The sequence below is a fragment of the Mixophyes fleayi genome, chromosome 12 (genome assembly GCF_038048845.1).
Source record: "Mixophyes fleayi isolate aMixFle1 chromosome 12, aMixFle1.hap1, whole genome shotgun sequence".
Lineage (NCBI taxonomy): Eukaryota > Metazoa > Chordata > Amphibia > Anura > Limnodynastidae > Mixophyes > Mixophyes fleayi.
Genome location: NC_134413.1, coordinates 29,441,539 through 29,463,718, shown reverse-complemented (window position 1 = coordinate 29,463,718; position 22,180 = coordinate 29,441,539). Strand labels below are relative to the sequence as shown.

Genomic DNA, 22,180 nt, shown 5'->3' with positions numbered 1-22,180 from the left:
AAGTTCTTATGATCCGTGAAGATCGTCACCGGATGGCGAGCTCCTTCCAACAAGTATCTCCATTCCTCTAATGCAGCTTTGATGGCCAGCAACTCCTTGTCCCCGATAGTATAGTTTTTCTCTGCGGGCAGAAGACCCCGAGAGTAGAAGGCACAAGGATGTAATTTTTGTTGCTCCGAGCGTTGGGAGAGAATAGCTCCTAAGCCCACATTAGAGGCATCTACTTCTAGGAAGAAGGGGAGTGTCACATCAGGTTGTCGCAGAATGGGAGCAGACGAGAAGGACTCTTTGAGGATTTGAAAGGCTTGGAGAGCCTCAGATGACCATTGCTTAGTATTAGCCCCTTTCCGAGTTAAGGCCACAATGGGAGATGCAATGGATGAGAAGTCTTGAATGAAGCGTCTATAGTAATTGGCAAAACCTAAAAAACGCTGGATGGCACGAAGAGTAGTTGGCTGAGGCCAATGTAGTACAGCATTTACTTTGTCTGGATCCATCTTCAGGCCAACTCCGGAAACTATATACCCCAAGAATGGAATCTGGGGTAACTCGAATGAACATTTTTCCAATTTACAGAACAACGAGTTTTTCCGTAGTCTGGAGAGGACCTCTGCCACATGTTGGTGATGAGAAGGCAGGTCCTGTGAGAAGATCAATATGTCGTCCAGGTAGACCCGACCCCTGGGAGGAGTCTTGCCAGGTAGAAGGTCGATCGGACAATCCCAAGAACGATGAGGAGGAAGACGTTCAGACTGAGCTTTATCAAACACATCGGCAAATGAAGCATACTGAGGAGGGAGTCCCGGGGAGGAAGATGAGATGGAAGATCGCTGTACTTTAAGAGGAATAACTTGAGAGAGACAACGATGGTGACATTCAGACCCCCAAGACGTAACTTGAGGGGTGCGCCAGTCAATCTGGGGAGAGTGACATTGAAGCCATGGAAGGCCTAAGACAATCGGACTTGTCGTAACTGGAAGAATTAAAAACGAAATTTCTTCATGGTGTAGTACACCAATCTGAAGGGTTACTGGAGACGTACTCTGGGTGATGAGACCATTGATGAGACGTGATCCATCTATAGCCGTCACAGTAATGGGTGTTTTTAAAGTGATCACTGGTAGGGACCATTGATTCACTAGTGATTTAGAAATGAAATTTCCTGCTGCTCCGGAATCAATCAATGCCTGTGACTCAAAGGATTTGGTAGCAAAGGAAATCGTAACATCGAAAGCGCAGACTTTAGATTTCATAGACAATGGAGAGGACTCCAGGGACCCTAACTTTACCTCTCCAGAACTAGTTAGGGCCTGGCATTTCCCGATTTCTTAGGGCAAGAACTGAGCATATGTGTGGAATCAGCACAATAGATACAGAGTCTATTCTTTACTCTTCGTTTCCTCTCTTCTAAAGATAATTTGGAACGTCCTATCTCCATGGGAATCACAGAAGGTGAAACTGGACGAAATTGAGGGTTTAAACGAAGAGGTGCTTTAGCAGAAGTTGTTTTCTCAGATTCTCTTTCACGAAATCTCATGTCTACACGATGGCAAAGAGAGATCAAATCTTCTAGTGACGAAGGAAGCTCTTGGGTAGTCAGTGCATCTTTAATTTTATCGGAGAGCCCCTGCCAGAAGGCGGCAACTAATGCTTCAGTATTCCACTGAAGTTCAGAGGCTAAGATCCTAAATTGAATGACATACTGTCCTACTGTATGGGAGCCTTGTCGCAAACGAAGAATGCTGGAAGCAGCGGAGGTCACACGACCTGGTTCATCGAACACACTTCGGAACGTGGAAATGAATTTGGCACTATCTTGTAGAATTGGATCGTTTCTTTCCCACAGAGGGGAGGCCCAAGCCAGGGCTTGTCCAGAAAACAATGAGATAAGATAGGCCACTCTGGAACGATGGGTAGAAAAATTTTGAGGTTGGAGTTCAAAATGGACTGAACATTGGTTAAGGAAACCTCTACAAGTTTTGGGGTCCCCGTCATATTTTGACGGAGTAGGCAGGTGAAGCATAGGAGCTGTAGACACCTGGGATGGCACTGGGGAGACGGAGGAAAGCACAGGAGCTTCAATATTAGCTGTAACAGTCTGTCCAGATGTTCCTTGGGAGGTTAACGATTGGTAACATTGAAGTAACAGCTGTTGGCGAGCATCCTGTTGCTCCACACGGCTGACCAGATGCTGCAGCATCTCTTTAGCAGTAGGTTCCGTATCTGGGTCTGTCATGGCCTGATCTTACTGTCACGGGCACTAGGAGTCTTTACCCAGGGATCACCAGGTGATAGGCTTACCAGAGCAGTATAGGTGGTAATATGGTACTCTGGTAGCAGGGTGATCACGGAACAGGAAATAGCAGATGATGAGATGCTCAGGAAAGTCTATGACTAGCAGCACTGGCAATATGGAGGTAGTAATACACGAGGAACTGTATGGACAAAGGACACGTGAAGGTAGTCAGTGGTCTGCGGTAGCAAGTTGTACCACTGCTATAGTGAGGAGGAATGTCCAACAGAAACGAGGAGGTGATGAGAGTCAGCGGTCTGCGGATAGCAAGTTGTACCGCTGTCTGAGTGAAGGAATGGAATCCAAGTGGAGGTATCCGGGGAGTCAGTGGTCTGCGTTAGCAAGTTGTACCACTGCTATGTGAGAGGATACTGGAACAGGTGAAACTGTAAACAGGAGTCAGTGGTCTGCCACTAGCAAGTTGTACCACTGAATATATATGTGAGGAGGTGCACGGGGAGAGACTGCAACACAATATATACACGGGCACCTTGACTTTGATCCACAGTAATATGCACAATATAAATGTATAAATGACTGAACAACACTGCCAATATAGAAAGTCTCTTGAAGTAATCCAGCATGAGATAACACAGTCAATGATGGCAGTAGAGTCAGCAGATAGTACACTCCAGAGGAGAACCAACACAGTCCAGCAAGGTATGCAATACACAGCACAGTCAATGGGAAGTATGCATACCGTGGTTCAGGAGAAGGCAGTCAGACAGGAGTGCAGAGATACCTGAAGGGCAGGAGGCCAGCAGGATACAAGTCCCTGGATGGGTGAAGCGGGGGTCTAGCAGGTGCAGCGCACAGGTAGGTAGACCAGCAGGGAACACAGGAAGGCGTGGAGAGCGGATCAGCAGTAGATGGATGAGTAGCGCTGAGAAGTCACAGCAGCGGGTCTCTGCGGGAACACGGAGGTAACCAATAGCAACCAGCAGGTGCAGTAACGATGGGACCCCGGAGCAGAGTTGAACTGGAACAGATGATCACGGAGAGTAGCGGGTAGCAATAGTGGCAGCAGACTCAAGGAAACACGGTAGAGTTGACGAGGACTGAAGACTGAAGCGCACAGAGGCAGCGGATAGGAATCAGCTAGCAGTCACGATGATGAAACACAGACGAGTTGCAGGTTGAAGACTGTAGTGCACGGAGGCAGCGGATAGGAATCAGCCAAACAGTCACGATGATGAAACACAGACGAGTTGCAGGTTGAAGCCTGTAGTGCACGGAGGCAGCGGATAGGAATCAGCTGGCAGTCACAATCATGAACAGGTGAGTGGATGTGGTTGAAGCCTGTAGTGCACGGAGGCAGCGGATAGGCATCAGCTAACAGTCCCAATGATAAATGGTAGAGTTGAAGTGATTAGAAGACTGTAGTGCACGGAGGCAGCGGATAGGAATCAGCTCACAGTCACGATGATACAGTAGATGGTAGAAGTGGTATGGGAACCACAGTAATCAGCAGGGCTGAATAAACAAGGAAACACAGGAACACCTTCAGAGGCTCATGGGGAATGAGACTCCAAGATCAGGCAACGTGGTGTTGACCACAGGTGCTAAATATAGGGAGGTTGCCTGATCTGCCAATTAAGTTAAAGGAACATACACTGGAGGTATAGAAAGGGCTGCGCATGCGCAGTCCCTCAGGATGGAGGACGGCCACGGTTCCTAAATGTCCGGGAAGAAGCACTCACAGTCCGGTGAGTGACACATATGTAATGATATTCCCTGTATTTGTCCTTTGAGGAATAGAGTATGTCGTCCATTATTCTATAGGATTCTATTCGGGCAAACCACTCTCTAATGGTAGGGATATTCGGGGATCTCCAATGTACTGGAATCACGGCCTTTGCCGCGTTGCTAAGGTTTTTAATTGTTGATTTTTTGTATTTAGAGATGGTCATTTTATTATATTTCAATAACCAGTATTTGGGGCAATTAGGTGGCTCAACGCCCATTATTTCTTTAGTAATTAGAAGGACTGCATCCCAAAAAGTTCTAAGAGCTATGCACTCCCACCATATATGTAACGGAGTGCCCGGCGCCGACATACATCGCCAGCAATGTTCGACATCCCAGGAACCATCTTAGCCAGCAGGCTGGGACATCTATACCATCTAGTCATCACCTTATACTGTTACAACTCATTTTGATTCACGTTATAACATAAATCTGTGTTTATTGATATTTTATTGTATAGATCTCAGTTGCTCTCTCTAGATTATAACTGTGCTGGAGCTGTCAGTGGAAAAATACATCTGATAAGGATAAAGCAGGCACCTGTAGCTGTCAAGCTACGGTGACACCCCAGTACACTGGGCATTCTGGAACTTATAGTTTTACAACAAGAGAAAAAGGTTGTTTTTCCCCTTGAGAATGAGTGGTTTAAAGCACAGTCATGGTGGTATATTTTGTTCAACTAAAATGTAGTTTACATAGGAGGTGTGGGTGTGTTGAGGTTTAAATTACTTTTTTAGTACAAGCAAGGACCACAGTGATGGAGAAGCTGCTGTTTGGTAGGTCCAATTTGTTCATTACTCAGACCATCACAGCCCAGGGGAATAGGTCAGGGACCTAATACTTTTCAGCACAAGACTGGCAACTTGTCATAAATGCACAGGCACTGCCTGGGAGCTAGTTATCAATATAACCAGGGGGACCCTACACAGGTTCCCCAATATAGTGATAATCCGCTCAGGATGGCTAATATGCTGGTCATGCTAATAAAAATATATAATGGACAGCATAGGCCACAGCTACAAATTCCGCAATGAGATCCTGTGCTAGCTGGTCTGATCATCACTATAACAGGGAAACCAGGAGCTTGGGGAAGCCTTTATAATGATCACCAGCACCCTTAAGGCCTCTGCACATTATATATAAAAATTGTAGTTAACAAAATACGCACAATCCCCAACTGCCTTGTTCCAAATCTTTATTGAGAAATCAAATATAAATAAATAACATTTTGGCATAGTCCAACAATGACTGTGCTTTTAACGCAAAGCTACTATACTAGAGCAGCTGGCAACCTTACCTTGTGTGTTGTATGTTGGTTTCTTTGAAGCACTCTGAATGAATCCCGTATCTCCATCTGCCATGTTCACTAACCAGATCATTGTAGCTGTGGATAATAAAATAACTGGTTACAATTTGACAGGACTTTGTCTAGTATGTTTCAGCGGGCCAAAATTGTACACTTAGATAAATGCATGAAAGTGGCCCAGACTCTATTTAAATATTCTGATATATTAGTCATCAATCAGAACTGCATGCGTCAGGGCAGAATCATGACGTGAAGGGGGAAATGGATGTAAGCAGGATGCAACAGATAAAGAGGTGGAGTAGGGTCCCCAAACAGCACAGTACAGTGATGAGAGGTTCTGTCAATCTGATGCAGAAAGACTGTGGTGTCGGGTGCACCCAATATTCATGTATCCAACTTTATAGACAGAGTAATCAGACCATATCCTGCTTGCAATCAGGTGATCAGAAGCACAAGTTTATCAAACAGCTTTGTTATATTTAACCATTCATATTACATTCACTAACAAATGATGTGACCGGCCAGATTAAATTGCAGAGCATTTCAAACAGTGTTTCATGACCCATAGTGAAAACCTTAATTATGTACAGATATAAGGGACTACCCTTTGAGGCTCAAAATCAAGGATTTAATCTTATTTTAAGACGCCAGCAAATTAAACATCCCAATCTAATCCCCAGCAATAGAGCATTACATACAAGAGTAGATTAAGGCTGGGAAGAGTGTTTCATTTCTCTCCTGGGCAGTCTCCACCAGCATACGGAGGGGTCCCTTCGGACACAAAACAGCTACGAGATCTAAAGGAGAACAATCAGATTAGATCATAGACATCTGCATGTTAGGACAGATTCAATCTATTTGGATGCCCTGTGCTAAAAAAAAGCTTTGCCAACTAAAATTTCAAAGCTGTTCAGAACATGTAAAATATTGGTTTGCAAATTAAAATGTTATTTTATATTGAATGACATTCTCTTTTTCCTGTGACATACAACTGTTTTTGAGATACAATAAAAATAATAAAGAATAAAGTTTTGTTTTTTTCCTTCTCTTTTTAATTATAGGAGCCCGTCCCCTGCTCTCACTACTGCAGAGGAATCCAGTGATTGTGTATAGATCACCTAAATAAGCAGCACGTTGTTATATCTAAAAACCGTGCAGCATTGTTTATGCGGCTAGGAATGGTTAATGGCTGCTGGCCACTTGTCTGGAGACGCGAGCAGTCAGCCTTACTCAGAATGTGCAGCAGCAATATCTAGCCACCGTTAATATGCAGTAAATACATGGTGGCTTAGGAACTGAGCCCAGTCCTTGGTTAAATGACGGAGGCATTAATGAAGATTGCCGCAAAGGTGGTATTTTCATAACTGCCCCACTAACAGACTCGTCTTGTTCGATAGATGCCGCCTACAGCAATACACCACTGAATGTAAAAATGAATGGAATAGCTAATAGTTATATTGTGTATCTAGGACATTCTTAAAAATGAGTGGCGACAACGTGTTTCCTTCTGGCAAAAACTTTATAAATAAATATTTTCCCTCTGCAACAAAGGCACTCACCATAAACAGATATTACTGCCAGGATGAGCCAGGCTGTCCATTCTGGGAGGTACTTGATAAACACCAAAGCCATCAGTGCACTGATCATTATAAGGTAGGCTTGCTGTAGGAGGAGGGGTCCTTTCCAGTGAATACAGATCATCCCAACCACTCCAAAGTTCCAGATCATCAGGGCCAGAGTGATATAATCCATGGCAACATTGTACGTCTTGAACACTTCTCTGGAAAGTATATGTCAGTCCTTATTACAAATAAAGGTCATTTTCCACAGTGTAAATTAATGCACGGCAAGGACATACGACACTCAGCTGGCAATGGATATTCACATCTTATGTTATTTTGTATTTCTGTAAATGCTGTATCCTAGCTCCTGCTCCCTCCTTTGTGGAGACACAGCTGGGTGAACTCTAATCCCCATAGTAAGAGTGAGCCCACCTGTAGGGTAATTTTAATATCAAAAACTCATAACTGTTCATATGAAGACGAAGAGAAATGACACACTGGTATTAGAGTACTAGGGATACCTTTAATGAAGGCAGCCACTTTGTTTACTGAACCAGAATTCATGACAATGGAGTCTATCAATAAGGGCACAGTCACATTGAGGAACACTAGCCTAGACTACGGCTTACACCACTGTGTGCAACTGGTCCACTATGACTTGTTTGTCTCATGTACTTACCCCAGGTAGATGAAGGAGAAGAAAAACAATAGCAATAGTGAGGAAATAATGAGCCAGCCATGTATGACCTGGATAGATATAAAACAAGATGAATACTTATCAACAGAGAAAAACACATGTTCATTATAATATAGTACTTATAATAATTTGTAAGGCCCTCTCTGTACTACACGGGACTTTCTTCTATGTGAAATGTATAAATGAGAAGCTAGCAGTATCCTAACCTTGTTTATGTATGAACACAAAAAAACTTCAGTTTTTAAAACTCATATTAGCAAATTAGTGGTAAAAAGATTTATAAATCTTTATTGCAATCTTATGAGTCACACAAAAACCAAATACCTGTGACTGAGAGACATTTAAATGCATCAGATATTCTGTTGCTTTAACAGTAGTCAGATAGCTCAGAGTTCATAGTCATGATTTGCAATTTGGAAATATTTATTGTAAAAACAGAATTGGGGTAGTGTTCCACCACCTTGCTAATGTATTTATTCCACAGAGGAAAAAATAACTAGAATATAGTCAGAGTAACTGCCTTCAGTCACAAAAATGAATATTTATGACGCTAAGCAGTGTTAGAAGGGGAAATTTAGAAGTGGAGGTATGAAAAATATAATGGGAATGTAAGTGAATGGAATGTAAGAGTGTTACAGCGAAGGCAGTAGAAGTGCCGGTATGGCATACCACTTCCACCACTGATGCTACGGCAAAAAAAAAAGATATTAAATTCTAGTTTATCTGGAACAAAGAATGCAATTTATAATGGGGGAAACTGATATTACGCATTCATGAATATGCATTTTTTATTTTTAGACTTGTGTCATAAAAGTGCTTTCTCACTTTTTTTTCCAGCAAACCAGTTTATTTAAACTATTTCTGAATAGAATGCGTTTTATCTAAATGGTGTCACATGAGCAGATTTCATGCTCAGACAGTATTTTAAGTAGCAGAGTTTAGAAGCAGCAAGAAAAGATTTGAACCCAAAAAAGTGTTTCACAAAAGCCTCATTTCTCAGACATTATGTAGAGCTCTTCAGGCACCTTAGGGGAAACTCTGCAATACTGAATGTCTGTTTTCTAGCTGAGTGAAACCAGCTAATAGGACACCAACCTTCTCCTTGAAATAAAAAGTTCTTTATGTGATGAGTTATGCAGTTCTTATATTTCAAATCAGTGTTCTTATGAAGGATTTAGTTTGTGCCGAATTCACTCGTTAATCTATAGCTATGTATGTTTAAAAATGTATGGTTACATAAATGAGTAAAGGAGATATATAATATCCTTATGCAAAAAGATTACAGGTCGGTAAAATATGAAGACATGCGGCTTCTTTGCTACGTGACACTACTGATCATTATTCAAGTACATTTTGTTGAAAAGCGATATAAAACATCTAAAACCAAATCAATCAACTTGAAACGTTTAAATCTGGAAGAGAGTAATTGTCCTAATTCTAACAAGCTGAAAACAACCATAAGGATGCTTTGAACTTTTACAATGAAAGCTATGAGGGTTATCGCAAAGTCAAATTATTGACTTCACATTTCCAATCAGCAGTGCAAGGATAGTTAGTAGCTGTATGAAAACAGAACAACGCTATAGAAATACCTAAAGACGTTGATTTACATGGGGGGGTGGGAGAATAACTCCAGTATCATAAAAACTTGAGCAGCGTCCATTACAATATATTTCCAGAACTTTTATATTTATCTTTGCAAGTGGCGGTATGAAAAACAATAGGTGAATGGAATTGGATAGTTTAATAATGAAATCAGTATACATGTCCACTTCAACCACTGGATTTGCTTTTAGAGGCTCTATTATATAAAACTTGCATTTTAGGTTTTCTGGTCCTTTAAGCTGGTTGTAGGGACAGAGACTTTGTGGCAGAAGCAATATATAAGACCATTAATCCCAAAAGGAGAAGTTATCATATTTATTACAATCATTTAGATTATGTGACATAGAAGTGACCTACACCTTGCATTAAAACTCTTATTATAGATGCACAACTCGGAGCCTTGAATAAATAACATAATTTTCTTGGCTCGATCAGGAATTTTGCATTTCAATGTAGTGAGACCACACAAATTAGAAGCAATCTCCACTCCCCAAGAGACAGCAGTCAGTCACCTTGCTACAGAGGTTACCAGTGAGGAAGGGACAGAGAGCAATAACAACACTCTACATCGTAGCTCGTCAGCTTCCCTTTACTGACATGGATCGCCACTGGAGGAAAGGAAACAGTGAACTTGTAGTTTACTGTTAAATGCATTTTAATCATACAAGACAGAGAACAGACTACAATTCCCAGCATGCCTCTCTACTGGCTGAGCTTCTTGTATGTCAGGAACGCTTTTATTTCTAGTGAAAGTATACATTTATTTCACAGATTCACAAATATATAAATGCAATAATGGTCAATAAGTTAAAGCTAACACATGCAGGGATGGAATGGATATTGAATATATATTAAGGCGGTCATATGCAGTTCACGGAACCTCCAACATGATGTATTTCATTGGATACATAATGGTCTCCTCCAGCTTTTTTTCACTTATTTGTAGGTTGGTCTGGATCAGAAACTTCCTAATTCAAAGTGACTAATCTAACCATGCTCACCCTCGTTAATATTCCCATGTCTTCACAATGGTGGCTAACATCAAGCCACACATTTATGGGCTATTTTTTTTTATTATTTCTTTTTATTGCTGCAAGTCATATTACAAAGTAGCAACAAATAAATTTGATAAAATTCCAACTGCATTAGCATATGATTAACAATGTGTTTTAAAATTACTCGTCATTCTTGTTATCATAAAACTGTATAAAAGTATACCAAATTATGAGTCTCATTATCACAAAAACAGATCACAGAACTGTAAAGCGACTGATATTCCCAATTTGTGATTATTGCTCCAGTGTTTCTCTGTAATAGCTAAATAGATATTTAAAAGAAGTATAATATTTGTATACAAACGAAAAGTGTTTAGAAGGATGTTCATCCTGCAAGTATTTCTAGCGTTTCTCAAGAGGTAACTAAGAAAGAAGAGTTTCTTTTGTATACGTGGGCAATGTATGAATATAGGGTATCCATGTGTCAAAAAAAACAACAACTTTCCATTGTGTTTTTTTTTTTTTGTTAGAGGTTTTCACCCAATCCATATGGAAAAGAAAGGAGAGTTGACTAGACAGTAGAATTATATTAGGGTATGTGGTGATTTTGGCTGTTTCTGTTCTGCAATGCATACTGGGCAATTATTTAATATATGGCAACAAAGACAGCAGGAACCAAACTTTCTGTCTAACAAATGTACTCAAAATATATCCTGGGTCATTCATGGGCTACTTAATGGACTATGTGCTCTTTGTCACTTGCATTGTCATTTCTAAGCAGAGATTGAGATAAAGTGCTACAAGTGACATTGCCCCCAGCCAGCCCCCCACATGGCTGTTTCACATTTCGCACATACTCTGATGTTCAGCTGCACTGTTCCTGTAGGCACATTTCTTGCTGGTTATTTTATGTTATGTATTTTTCTTTTGACTTTGACTTTCAAAGTCTATTTTTTTTTTTCCCATAAAGTGGTCTAACAGCATTTTTTACTGTACCATGAGTGTACTAGATCCAGTGATGCCTCAGGGGCTAAGGCTTGACTCCAAATTTTTGATGAAAACGCTGTAAGGTTTTTAAGATAATATATATGCAGTTACATATTATGGAGGTAGTCAAGCTTGCAAGAACCTGAATTAAAATACTACACTGTTATATATTATATATATATATATATATATATATATATATAAATAAAAAAAACACCTTCATGTTTAAGACTCATTATTTCTGAAATTGTAATCTGTCATTAGGAGTACATATTGGGGAAGATTCAATCCAGTGCAAAGTTCTGTTGGAACCTCGCATATTATGGTACATAAAACATGGTTTATTTTTGCTCACACCTCTATGAGAACACGTGCTAACCAGCACAAGAATTTGTAGGGGGGAAAGGTGATTGCAAAACCCTCTGTTTCAATTCAGAGTGCTGGTCCCGTCCCAGTGGTGCCTCAATATCAGGCTCCTCCGGTACTAATAAAATTATTTAATTTTTGTTTCTTGATCCACAATAGTCGAGAACTTATGACGCTTACAATTTCAAGCTGGAGGGATAGTCCCACAAAAATCTGGATAGTCAACGGTTGCCAATGCAGTCCCCTGTCACAACTCTATTTTAGAGGAGCCGGTGAACAGTTTTTATACCCCCCAAAAAATCACTACCAGAATAAGTATCTGTCTGTTGGGATCTTAAACTTCGATACTATGCTGCAGGGGGTGGTGATCACTCAACTGGTTCCAGGCTTATGCTGTGTATGTTGAAAGGGATACTGTGCAGTATGGGAACTGCCCCTACCACATTACATACATAGGTAACTGGGAAGAGGGCTCGGGGTAAAAAAATATTAATAAAAAAAAACCCACTTTAGAAATGTTGGCTGATTTATGTATATATACACACATTAAAAAACAGTATCAGTATCAGCAACCATTTAATTCAGGAATTGCTTACGACTGATACAATGACTGGTCGAGAACCTATAAGATTACAAAGAAAACATCAATGCAAATTTGCAAACTGCTGGTAGCACAACACAACAGCTTTGCATTATTAAATATTATTTATAACAAGTTATTACACGTCTCCAGGAAGAAAGAGAGACTTAATTTAGTGTTGTATAATAAAGTGTCTCTCACATTAAACTGGTGTCTAACTATCCTACACAACAGTCAATTGCTTGCCCACAGAGTTTTTGGGGCGAAAATCTCTCCACGACCCCTATCCTATGATCACAATCTTTACTAAGTTATCTAACTTAATCTCTTTCGATTTATACCTTGAAAAGTGCAAATACTTGAGTGTAGCTTAATTTGGGGATCTTGCAATTTAGAAGGGTGGGAGCAGGGTGTTGACAGATCAATATAATCACCTTATAACACCTGTATTTGTACAGTACCACTAGGAGAATGGTCATGACGATGATAACGCTGATCATAATAGCAGTGTTGAGAATGGAGTTCAGGGCTCTCTGACCCACCGTTTCTGTATCTTCTGTGAATGGGGTGTAAATTCTAAGATCAAAAAACAAAACAGTTTCTGAGAATGTCACAGTAACATGTTAGGAATAAGACAAATCAGTCACACCCAGAATTCTAAACATTTTGACATTTCAAATCACTGCCCAAAATTATGACATGCATAGAACCAACATGCCTGAAAGAACTTTAAGTATTGCATAAAACTAAAGCTTTTCAAGTTCCATAAGCTTGCTTAACGCGATACAATAGTCAAAAAGTGTTATTGCTGTACTATATAAACATAGATTTGTGTTGTATGGCTCTGTAACTGGTTCCTAGACCTCCCCAAAGTTGCACGTTGTGTGGATCTCCTGTAGGGGAGCAGGAGAAATAAGTAATGTCTTGAGAATAAATCATGTAGATACTAAAAAAACAATGTTGGAAGATGCAGAAGCGTGCACTACCTTCCAATATCCTAAAGATGATTCTTTAGCATACATGAACAGTATATGATCAATGTTCTAAATAAGCAGAACTATCAAGTATGCCCCACCTACAAATTTGTCTCAAATTATTCATCAAGAGGAACAGAACAATAAAAAGAGTTTTAGGGCTAGATTTACTAAGCTGCGGGTTTGAAAAAGAGGGGATGTTGCCTATAGCAACCAATCAGATTCTAGCTATCATTTTGTAGAAAGTACTAAATAAATGAAAGCTAGAATCTGATTGGTTGCTATAGGCAACATCCCCACTTTTTCAAACCCGCAGCTTAGTAAATTTAGCCCATAGAGTTGTTTTAGGATAAGGACCACCAAAAGCTAACATACATACATGGCTTACAGGAATCTGCACCTAACTCAGATATTAGTTTTCATTACACTAAGCAGTTGAAGTTTACAACACATCACTGCAACACATTTGTAAATACTGAAGTCTCACTATTCTATAGTACAGTACGGGTGGTCATTTATTTGGAGGTTGGCAACCTGCGGTCGTCCAGCGATGGTAGAACTACAAGGTTCACCATGCCCTGCCAGCCAGAGGCATGATATTGCACTTTACTGTAAAGTGATTCCACTCACAATAATTATTGAAAGTATAGAAAGGACAGTGGTTCTATGATTGCTAAAATATCCTTAATATTCCTGGCAGCACTGTCATTGGGCCAAGATTTTCTTTGTCAAATCAGCTTGCTTTACAAACTCCAATACATGACAGGTCCTCCGTCAACAGGCGCCCATGATATATGAATCCCACTCCATGATATAGATAACAAATTTAAGTATAGGTTTCCATAAAATATTTTGACAAGAGTGACAATAAAGATCATGTTAGAAAGAAAAACTGATGTACAGCATTCTAAATATTTTAAAAAAAAAGACATTTCTGCATGTAATGTAGAGATTAATGCATTTCCTGGCACAAGCCCATAAAAAAACATCTGCTATAAGTATCTGGATAAGTAATTCTTGGCAAGGACAGCACCACATTAAATATAGCTGTCAAGCTGAATACCTTGACACCTTGGAGGGTGATCTCAATATATCAAATAGATAGTTGGGTCAGGACGCAAAAATAACATTAAAACAAACAAAAAGTACATTTATCAAACCATTCTGTGAGTAAAAATAGAATACAAGTGCTATTTTACATTTTCTGACAATGAGACATTATTAAGAGGTAAGGTACATGCAAATCAGTCTCATTAGGTGTCTCAAGTACTGCAATAGCAGCCTCTGCCTGTCACAACCAGCACAGCTATTTTCCAGTTCCTGATCTGTAGGCAGTTTAAATGTTGCAATTTTGTTATTGCATTCTTGTGACATCAGAACTTCAACATTTGTTGACGGAATGAACAAAAAAAAGGCATAGTACAGTTGGAAAATATGGCGCAATGGAAATAAATAAAATAAATAGAAACACTTTTACACCGGAGACACTTTTATATATTTACCCATCAGTGGGTTCCAATTATAGCCATTACTTTTACAAAAATAGACAAACTACTTGCTATTAAATTTAATGCATTCATTTTTAACATCAATAAGATCACTAGAGAACACGTGGATTCCAACTAGATAACCTAACTGCCAATAGCCATCATGGTCAAAGGTAAACTGTAAAATTATAGTGACATCTCGTGGCAATAGAAGGTACTGCATTCATTTTAGAAAACTAGTCCAGTTGTACATGCCTATGAAAAGCATAGGTAATCACACAGGCAGCAAAAACAAACAAACAAACCAAATAAAACAAAACACTGATTGCTGAATTGAAATGCATTTTATATAAAGATTGTTTCATATAAAAAATACTGCATTAATCTTGATTGCACTAGGGTATTTTTAAAGAGGCCCCGCTACCCCTGTGACCAATCGTCTATCGTTAACTACACACAATCAAAAGCTTCAAAACTTCTCCTGCCCCCACCTCCAGCTGGTTGGTTGGGCAATAAGCATACTAATCAACAACTAAAGCACTCGGCACGCCCAGTGCTGCCTTCCTGCTGTCTATCAGCACTTATGATCAGTGAGAAACATTGGCATGGAGAAGGGAGCTTATGGTGGAGGGACAGAGTACTGCTCAGTATACTTTTACCATACAGAGTGAGTTTCCTATTTGTCCTTCTCCTTTAGGCAAACCAATGGGTTCTTTAGACTTTGGACAGCCTGACCTGACAGAGGTCACAGGTCCTCTTTAAAGGACCATAACTTTGCACCAACCTAAAAACATTGCTAACTCGCAGGACAAGACAACCAGAAATGTTATTCATTTAAACAACTCCTCCATGCAAAACATAGGTGTTCTCTAAAACCTCCCCTCCTCAACTAGTAAAAGTGCAGAGCTCCCTTCTCGCTGAGAGATTGGCACTGACTTTATCAAGCTGCTTGCACATCGATTATGGATGTGTCACATAGAAGAGAGAGACTGAGATCGGGGGTAAAAGTATTATATTGCGATTCTGGCAAATCACAGATATTCAGCAACATCACTGGCTAGATTTAAGACAGCAATTTAATTTAAGGCAAGTTCTGCCTTTAATCAAATTGCCGACTGCATTAGCCCCACACACTTTACATGATTATTGAGTGCTGAGTAGGACAGAGATGCCGAGTAGGACAGAGAATGTATAGTTAATAAATTGCCAAGTAATTCATATTCATCAGACAGACACTACTGTCTTTTGTCTGTTAAGATGAACTTAAAACATCTACAACAAAATCATAATTCAACTACAGGTTGCAGCAAAATAAAGATCATGTGATGGGTTAAATTATTTTTCTTAAAGGCCTATTTTCTGCAACCACTGTGAATAATCTCCAACCTATCACAGACTAAGCTGCTTCATAGAGTGTGTGAATGCACTGCACTCACTCATGTGTGCATGTGATATCAGGTTCAATAAAATAAGTACCAAAGAGGGGAAACTACTCTGCTTAGAAGGCTGCATGTGACGTCTTTGAGGGTCACCTGTTAGCCATCACTTAAATTACTCTGCTGTACCAGTCAGACACAGGGCCACCTGTAATTTGCAATGAGTTAAAACAGTGATCTGCACACAAATCATCACTAAATCTATACTCACAGTTGCCCATCATTACGAGTGTAAAAGCTGACAGACTTTATCGTTGCTACGACGACCACCATGCACAGTGTTACTGGCACAAAAAGCATGATCACGTGTTTGGCACCATATTTTAAGGTAAGCTCCTCATCGTCGTCTTCGTCCTGTTCCAGCACTTGCTGAGAGCTGCTTTGTGTCTGCCCGTTGCTCTGAGACTCGGCACGCTCATTGTTTCTCCTCTCATTGTTATCATTCTAAAATACAAAAGGTCAGCAAAATAAAATGCATTTTAGAAATGTCAACATTTTACAGAGCTGCAGAGTAATTTAAACATCCTCCTCTAATATTACTACCCTATCCTCCCTTGAAACATCAGTCTTTATTTACAACAGTGCACTTACCACAGCTCTATAAAATGCAGCTCCAGCCACCATCACTGGCGAACCAAACAGACCTGCCACCTGCAAGAGTGCTTCCTTACCGCCAAGCGTCTACGTGGAAAATCTTGCAATGCTGATCTCTTACCACTTCAAATTTATGCTGTCTTCTTACTAAATTCTCACTCTCTCTCTTTTCAAGCAAAGTTCCTAATATCCACCCAGTCTACCAATCCCAATAACCTTTTTGCCACTAACACTTCGTCTCTCAGTGCTCACAACTCCTCTTTTGCTCTGTATCTCCCTCCCAGCCCCTTGTTATCCTTTTCTTTTTCACAGTTGCTCTTTTAAGGCTCACAAACCTGTTCAGTACAAAAAGTATGACCTGTAGCATTCACGGCCTGGGACATTGCTTATTTGTAAGGTGCCACAAATCTCTGTAGCATTGGATAGTCTGTATAATAACACTTACTGTAATAAAATCGTATTGTAAGAATTGTTATACCAACTGTCAGGTGCTACAGAGCCTTGTGCTGTCTTACAAATAAAAAAAAATGATGAGGGTTCTAGATCAGGGAATAACTGTTCTTGCATCAGTAAAATAGAAATCAATATCTTAGATAGATCTGAGGAGTCGGTCAACAAAATAGTGTGTTGGGTATTGTCATCCTGGAGCAACCCCAAAAAACCGTTATGTGGGCGACCACATCTCCAGTAATCAGCAAATTATGTGAAAGCATTTGCTAAAGTTTTCAGGTGAGCTTTATAGGCTTTTTCTGGATGATCAGGGGAGGGGGTAATTTTTCTGAATTGTATATAATGAATGGGTAAAAACAAGCAACACACATGAACAATGCAACAGTATGTATTTTTAGAATTCCATTTATGTATACAGAAAAAAGTGAGTGTTGGTTGCTTTAAGTCAATTTCAAATATTACAAATGAACTAAATCAGATTTATATATAAAAACAAAACAAAACAAAGCAATATCCCTGTCAACAGAGCAAAGCAAGATAATCCAAACTTACTGAAACCTCCTTGGGCTAAAACAATTACAATTGCCACAGGAACAATTAACGGTTATATTACACAAAAACCTAACAGAAAACGGATAGGGACAAGGTCTCCCCTATTCACATACCAGCATCCGCTTTGTAAAGCACCTAGGGACAGTTTGAGACCAACCAAGCCCAAGCAGTTGGTGTGGGGCTAAAATACTCACTTTGGAAAAGGTAGCAAAACGATAAACAGAAAGTTAATCAAGTTGCAGAAAAAGGTTAAGGACACATAATGATAATTACCACCTTTTGGTTAATCAATGCAATCACACAATGTGCTGCTTCAAGTAGGTGGCACCTGTTTCTTACACACATATGGTCAGGAAGCAGAATAAGGAAAGTACAATCATTGTTTCTTGGCAAAACACTTAAAGAGGCGAGAGTTCAAGGAACACAGTACAAGCAGCCATGACCTCTACCCTCTCATACTCACAGGCTGCAGCACAAGCAGTGGTATAGATTCCTCATCCTCAGACATAACTTCACATGTGGCTTTATGAGGAAGCTACAGCCTGGTTCTAGTGCAAAACGCCCAGTCTTTGATAACAGACCTGGCCAGGAAATTGCTCTGTAGTTATGTATTAACCATGTCTCCTTAAAAGTACATTCAGCTCTAAGCTACAAGCAGAGATCCATATAATAATTAAATGGTAAGAATATCTCTCAACATAACAAAGTTATTTTTAAAAACGAAATATTTTGCAGCTACGTTTTCTTTTACTTATAGATTAAACATCTTTACTAGCTACTATAGGTTATTTAAAATAGATGTAACACTAAATGTCCAGGATGGTAGTGTGACCTGATTAGCATATGCAGAAGTAATGGGGCCTCAATGCGTTTCGTCTTAGTAGACTTCTTCAGGAGGAAAAACAAGTAACCCATGTTAAGGGCTTGTTTAAATAATGTGCATGGCGGCCACTTTGCGCATGCGGCAGCGTCCGCGCACTGCGCATGCGCAAAATGGCCGGACATGGCCTGGACATTTAGTGTATATACCCTGATACTTCTGTGTGGAGATCGTTGGTAATACCTGTAGAACCCTCCAGGGATCCATACTGGTACAAGTTGACCTACTGCCAAATACAGATAAGCTTTTATTTACTTTGCATAATGTGAGTTTGCATTTTATATGATTGCTGAATAAACTCTTTGTACATAAATTACTACACTATATGGCTCCTCTATCTACTATTTTGGCTGATTGGAGTTTGATAGCGGTGATTGCATGGAGACGACTGCCCGAGGCTAAGAATTATCGTATACTGCATTTGCTGTTTTGCCTGTTCCTGACACACTAGGCGGAGACGAGATTTCCTCTTGGAGACCCTGATACAGATAAGCTGGTTTTATATTTCTGGTACGCTCCCACCTATTGATTTGTTATCTGGAGAACTGCATTAATCTATTTACCTCCTGTTTATCCCTGTCCTTTTGCTGACATATGATTGGAGAGTTTGTAACCTGTGTTACACTGGTCCAGCAAGCTTTATATGAGTAGCAATTGTATCTTTTTATTGTGGCATCAGAGTTGATTCTCTGCACATCAGTGTCTGATATGTTTGGTCACTCTGTCTAGCATTTGGATTTGAGACTGGATTAATTACATACATTGTTGGACACCAATCCAGAGACTTGTCCTACATCCTTATGCCTATTTATTTTGTACCCACCATGTTCTGTATATATTATACATACACACACACACACACAAAGTAAAGTAAAAAAGAAAGAAGTAAAGAAAAAAGTCCATAACATAACACCCACACAGAGTCCCCGAAGAAGTACAAGCCAAACAAAGAACGGAGAGGGCAACAAAGTAAAAAGACTGACTATACAGAATGAATAATCAGCAGAGAAATAACAGAGATGTGTATCCTTAGCTTCTTGTCTTTTATTCAGGACTGCATCTTAAAAACTGCCAAAGTTTTCAAGAATGTTAAACTACTGTGTCCATCAATATAACTGTACACCAGTTATTACAACGTGGAGATCCATGAAAAAAGGTCAAGAACATTTTAAAAATTGTTCCTACCTACTTGATTGCTGCTTACAACACGAGAACAGACAATATTGCATCAATGTTATAGATGAAATTTGCACTATTACTGCTGTCAATAGGGAAGATTTAAGTCTACTGACTAATTACTCGTCTAATTACAAAAATGATATGCATGGGGTGACATTTATTGCATAAAAACAGCTATGGAAAGAGTCGTGCAATAGTATACATTCCTCCTATTTTAGCCTTTCACCTATACAATGTACATAAATAAAAACTTTGACCTTGGCAAAACAGTCAACATCACAGATATGAGAAAACTGGTGAAAATTGATATGGAAGGGATAATGTACTTTTTCCCCTACTATATAGTTATTGGGGTTGCAGAAAATAAGTGTGAACTTTGATAAATACTATATAAAATCATAATATATAAAAGTCAGAATAAAACTATAAAATGTATTCTATCAATTGTCCTCTTATTATCCTTTATTTACGATTGTCACAAAAATGTCCTTCCTCTGAACAAATCATCATTGCAGCTACAAGTCGGTAGACAGTGAAGAGTAGATTTACTGAAACAGTGATGGGCAACCAGATACACTACTGGGGCCACATGGAGTGGCCCTCTAACATCCAAAATGGCCACACATTGGCCTTAATCTCAGTAATAAGTTAAAACAATAGATTTAATCAAAGGAAGAGACACCTATCTGTAATAACATATCAGCAGGCATAATAAACAAGCTATAACAATCAAATAAGACAAAGCAGGAACGAGCTGGGGGCCACAGGTGAAGGCTCGGAGGTCTAGGGCTACCTTTTTGCCCATCACTAATAAAACCTCTAAAAAGGAAAGGAGGAAGTGTTTCCCATGGCAACAAATTAGATTATAGATATAATATTCTAGAATGTACTAGATACACGATAGCTAGAATCTGATTGGATGCTATGGGCAACACCTCCCACCCTTAGTAAATCTACCCATGTGAGTGTATGCCTGAGAAACGAGTATAAGCAATCTAACAATTTAGATGCTGGTAACATAACAGTCTTACACATCCCCGTTTTAGTGCTAGGACACGGAAAAATGATAGCCTAGAACATTTAATAATCAATACCATATTTGCGTTGTGACTGTCAGAGAAGTCTTCCGGCACCTGTCCCTGCTGCAGCTGAGTCAATGATGCCGATAGTTCAGTCATTCGGACAGACGGTGCAATCAATTCTAATTAATGATTAATTTAAGCCTGTAGGGGAAAAGACAAATTAAAGTACCCAAAAAAAGACAGTCAAGTTTGTTGTTTTTTTAAAACACAAGATAAAACAACAAAGGAAAAATAGACGAGAACATGAGTAAGAGAATGTAAGAAGGGGCAGGGGGGGGGGACAAGAAACCAACTATAAAAGGATCTTTACTCCTTGTCATACAAAAATGATAATTAGCAAACTAAATGTGGAGAAAGGGAAATAAACAGTACTTAGTTACCACTAAAATGGAATTGTAATATGTTTATATAAAAAATATTGTGAAAAAATAAAATAATCATAAACAAGAAGATGGGGCCAGAGCATGGAAGAAGCACTCACTGACTTACCATAAGGAATGACAGTACTGTGTATGTGTGTTTTGAAACTTCACCAATATTTAGTGCAGAAAAATTAATATTTATCCTGAGCTGTAAAGTTTAACATTAAAGCTCTTTAAAAGTAATTTTGTTCACCACTGGCGCAGCACTGAACTTATATGAGGTACAATAACAGCTACAATAACTCAAAAATATAGAGCAGATATCACATATTGTGTGCAAAATGCAGCATTGTGCCTTCAGTTAAAATAATCTTATTTCACACAGAGCATCATTTAGTATATTGTTCCAGAAAGGAAGGGGCTAATACCATTCTGCAGTGCTGTATCATAGGGATTGTCACTCACCGGACTGTGAGTGCTTCTTCCCGGACTATTAGGAACCGTGGACGTCCTCTATCCTGAGGGACTGCGCATGCGCAGCCCTTTCCAAACCTTCAGTGTATGTTCCTTTAACTTAATTGGCAGATCAGGCAACCTCCCTATATTAAGCACCTGTGGTCAACACCACGTTGCCTGATCTTGGAGTCTCATTCCCCATGAGCCTCTGAAGGTGTTCCTGTGTTTCCTTGTTTATTCAGCCCTGCTGATTCCTGTGGTTTCCAAACCACTTCTACCTCTGTGGTTTCCAAACCACTTCTACTACTGTGGTTCCCATACCACTTCTACCATCTACTGTATCATCGTGACTGTGAGCTGATTCCTATCCGCTGCCTCCGTGCACTACAGTCTTCTAATCACTTCAACTCTACCATTTATCATTGGGACTGTTAGCTGATGCCTATCCGCTGCCTCCGTGCACTACAGGCTTCAACCACATCCACTCACCTGTTCATGATTGTGACTGCCAGCTGATTCCTATCCGCTGCCTCCGTGCACTACAGGCTTCAACCTGCAACTCGTCTGTGTTTCATCATCGTGACTGTTTGG

At 39.7% G+C, this 22,180-nt stretch overlaps 1 protein-coding gene across 1 annotated transcript in view; it reads right to left on the bottom strand.

Moving 5' to 3' along the window:
* Window positions 1-22,180, bottom strand: part of PSEN1 (presenilin 1) — a 58,375-nt gene that overhangs the window by 21,461 nt on the left and 14,734 nt on the right. Inside the window, exons 3-9 of the mRNA XM_075192088.1 lie at window positions 20,784-20,912; window positions 16,246-16,478; window positions 12,572-12,713; window positions 7,587-7,654; window positions 6,905-7,125; window positions 6,044-6,142; window positions 5,337-5,423 (exon numbers count right to left, since the gene is read on the bottom strand). Of these exons, the coding sequence (XP_075048189.1) occupies window positions 5,337-5,423; window positions 6,044-6,142; window positions 6,905-7,125; window positions 7,587-7,654; window positions 12,572-12,713; window positions 16,246-16,478; window positions 20,784-20,867 (934 nt within the window). The 5' untranslated portion in view covers window positions 20,868-20,912. The remainder of the gene's footprint in view (window positions 1-5,336; window positions 5,424-6,043; window positions 6,143-6,904; window positions 7,126-7,586; window positions 7,655-12,571; window positions 12,714-16,245; window positions 16,479-20,783; window positions 20,913-22,180) is intronic.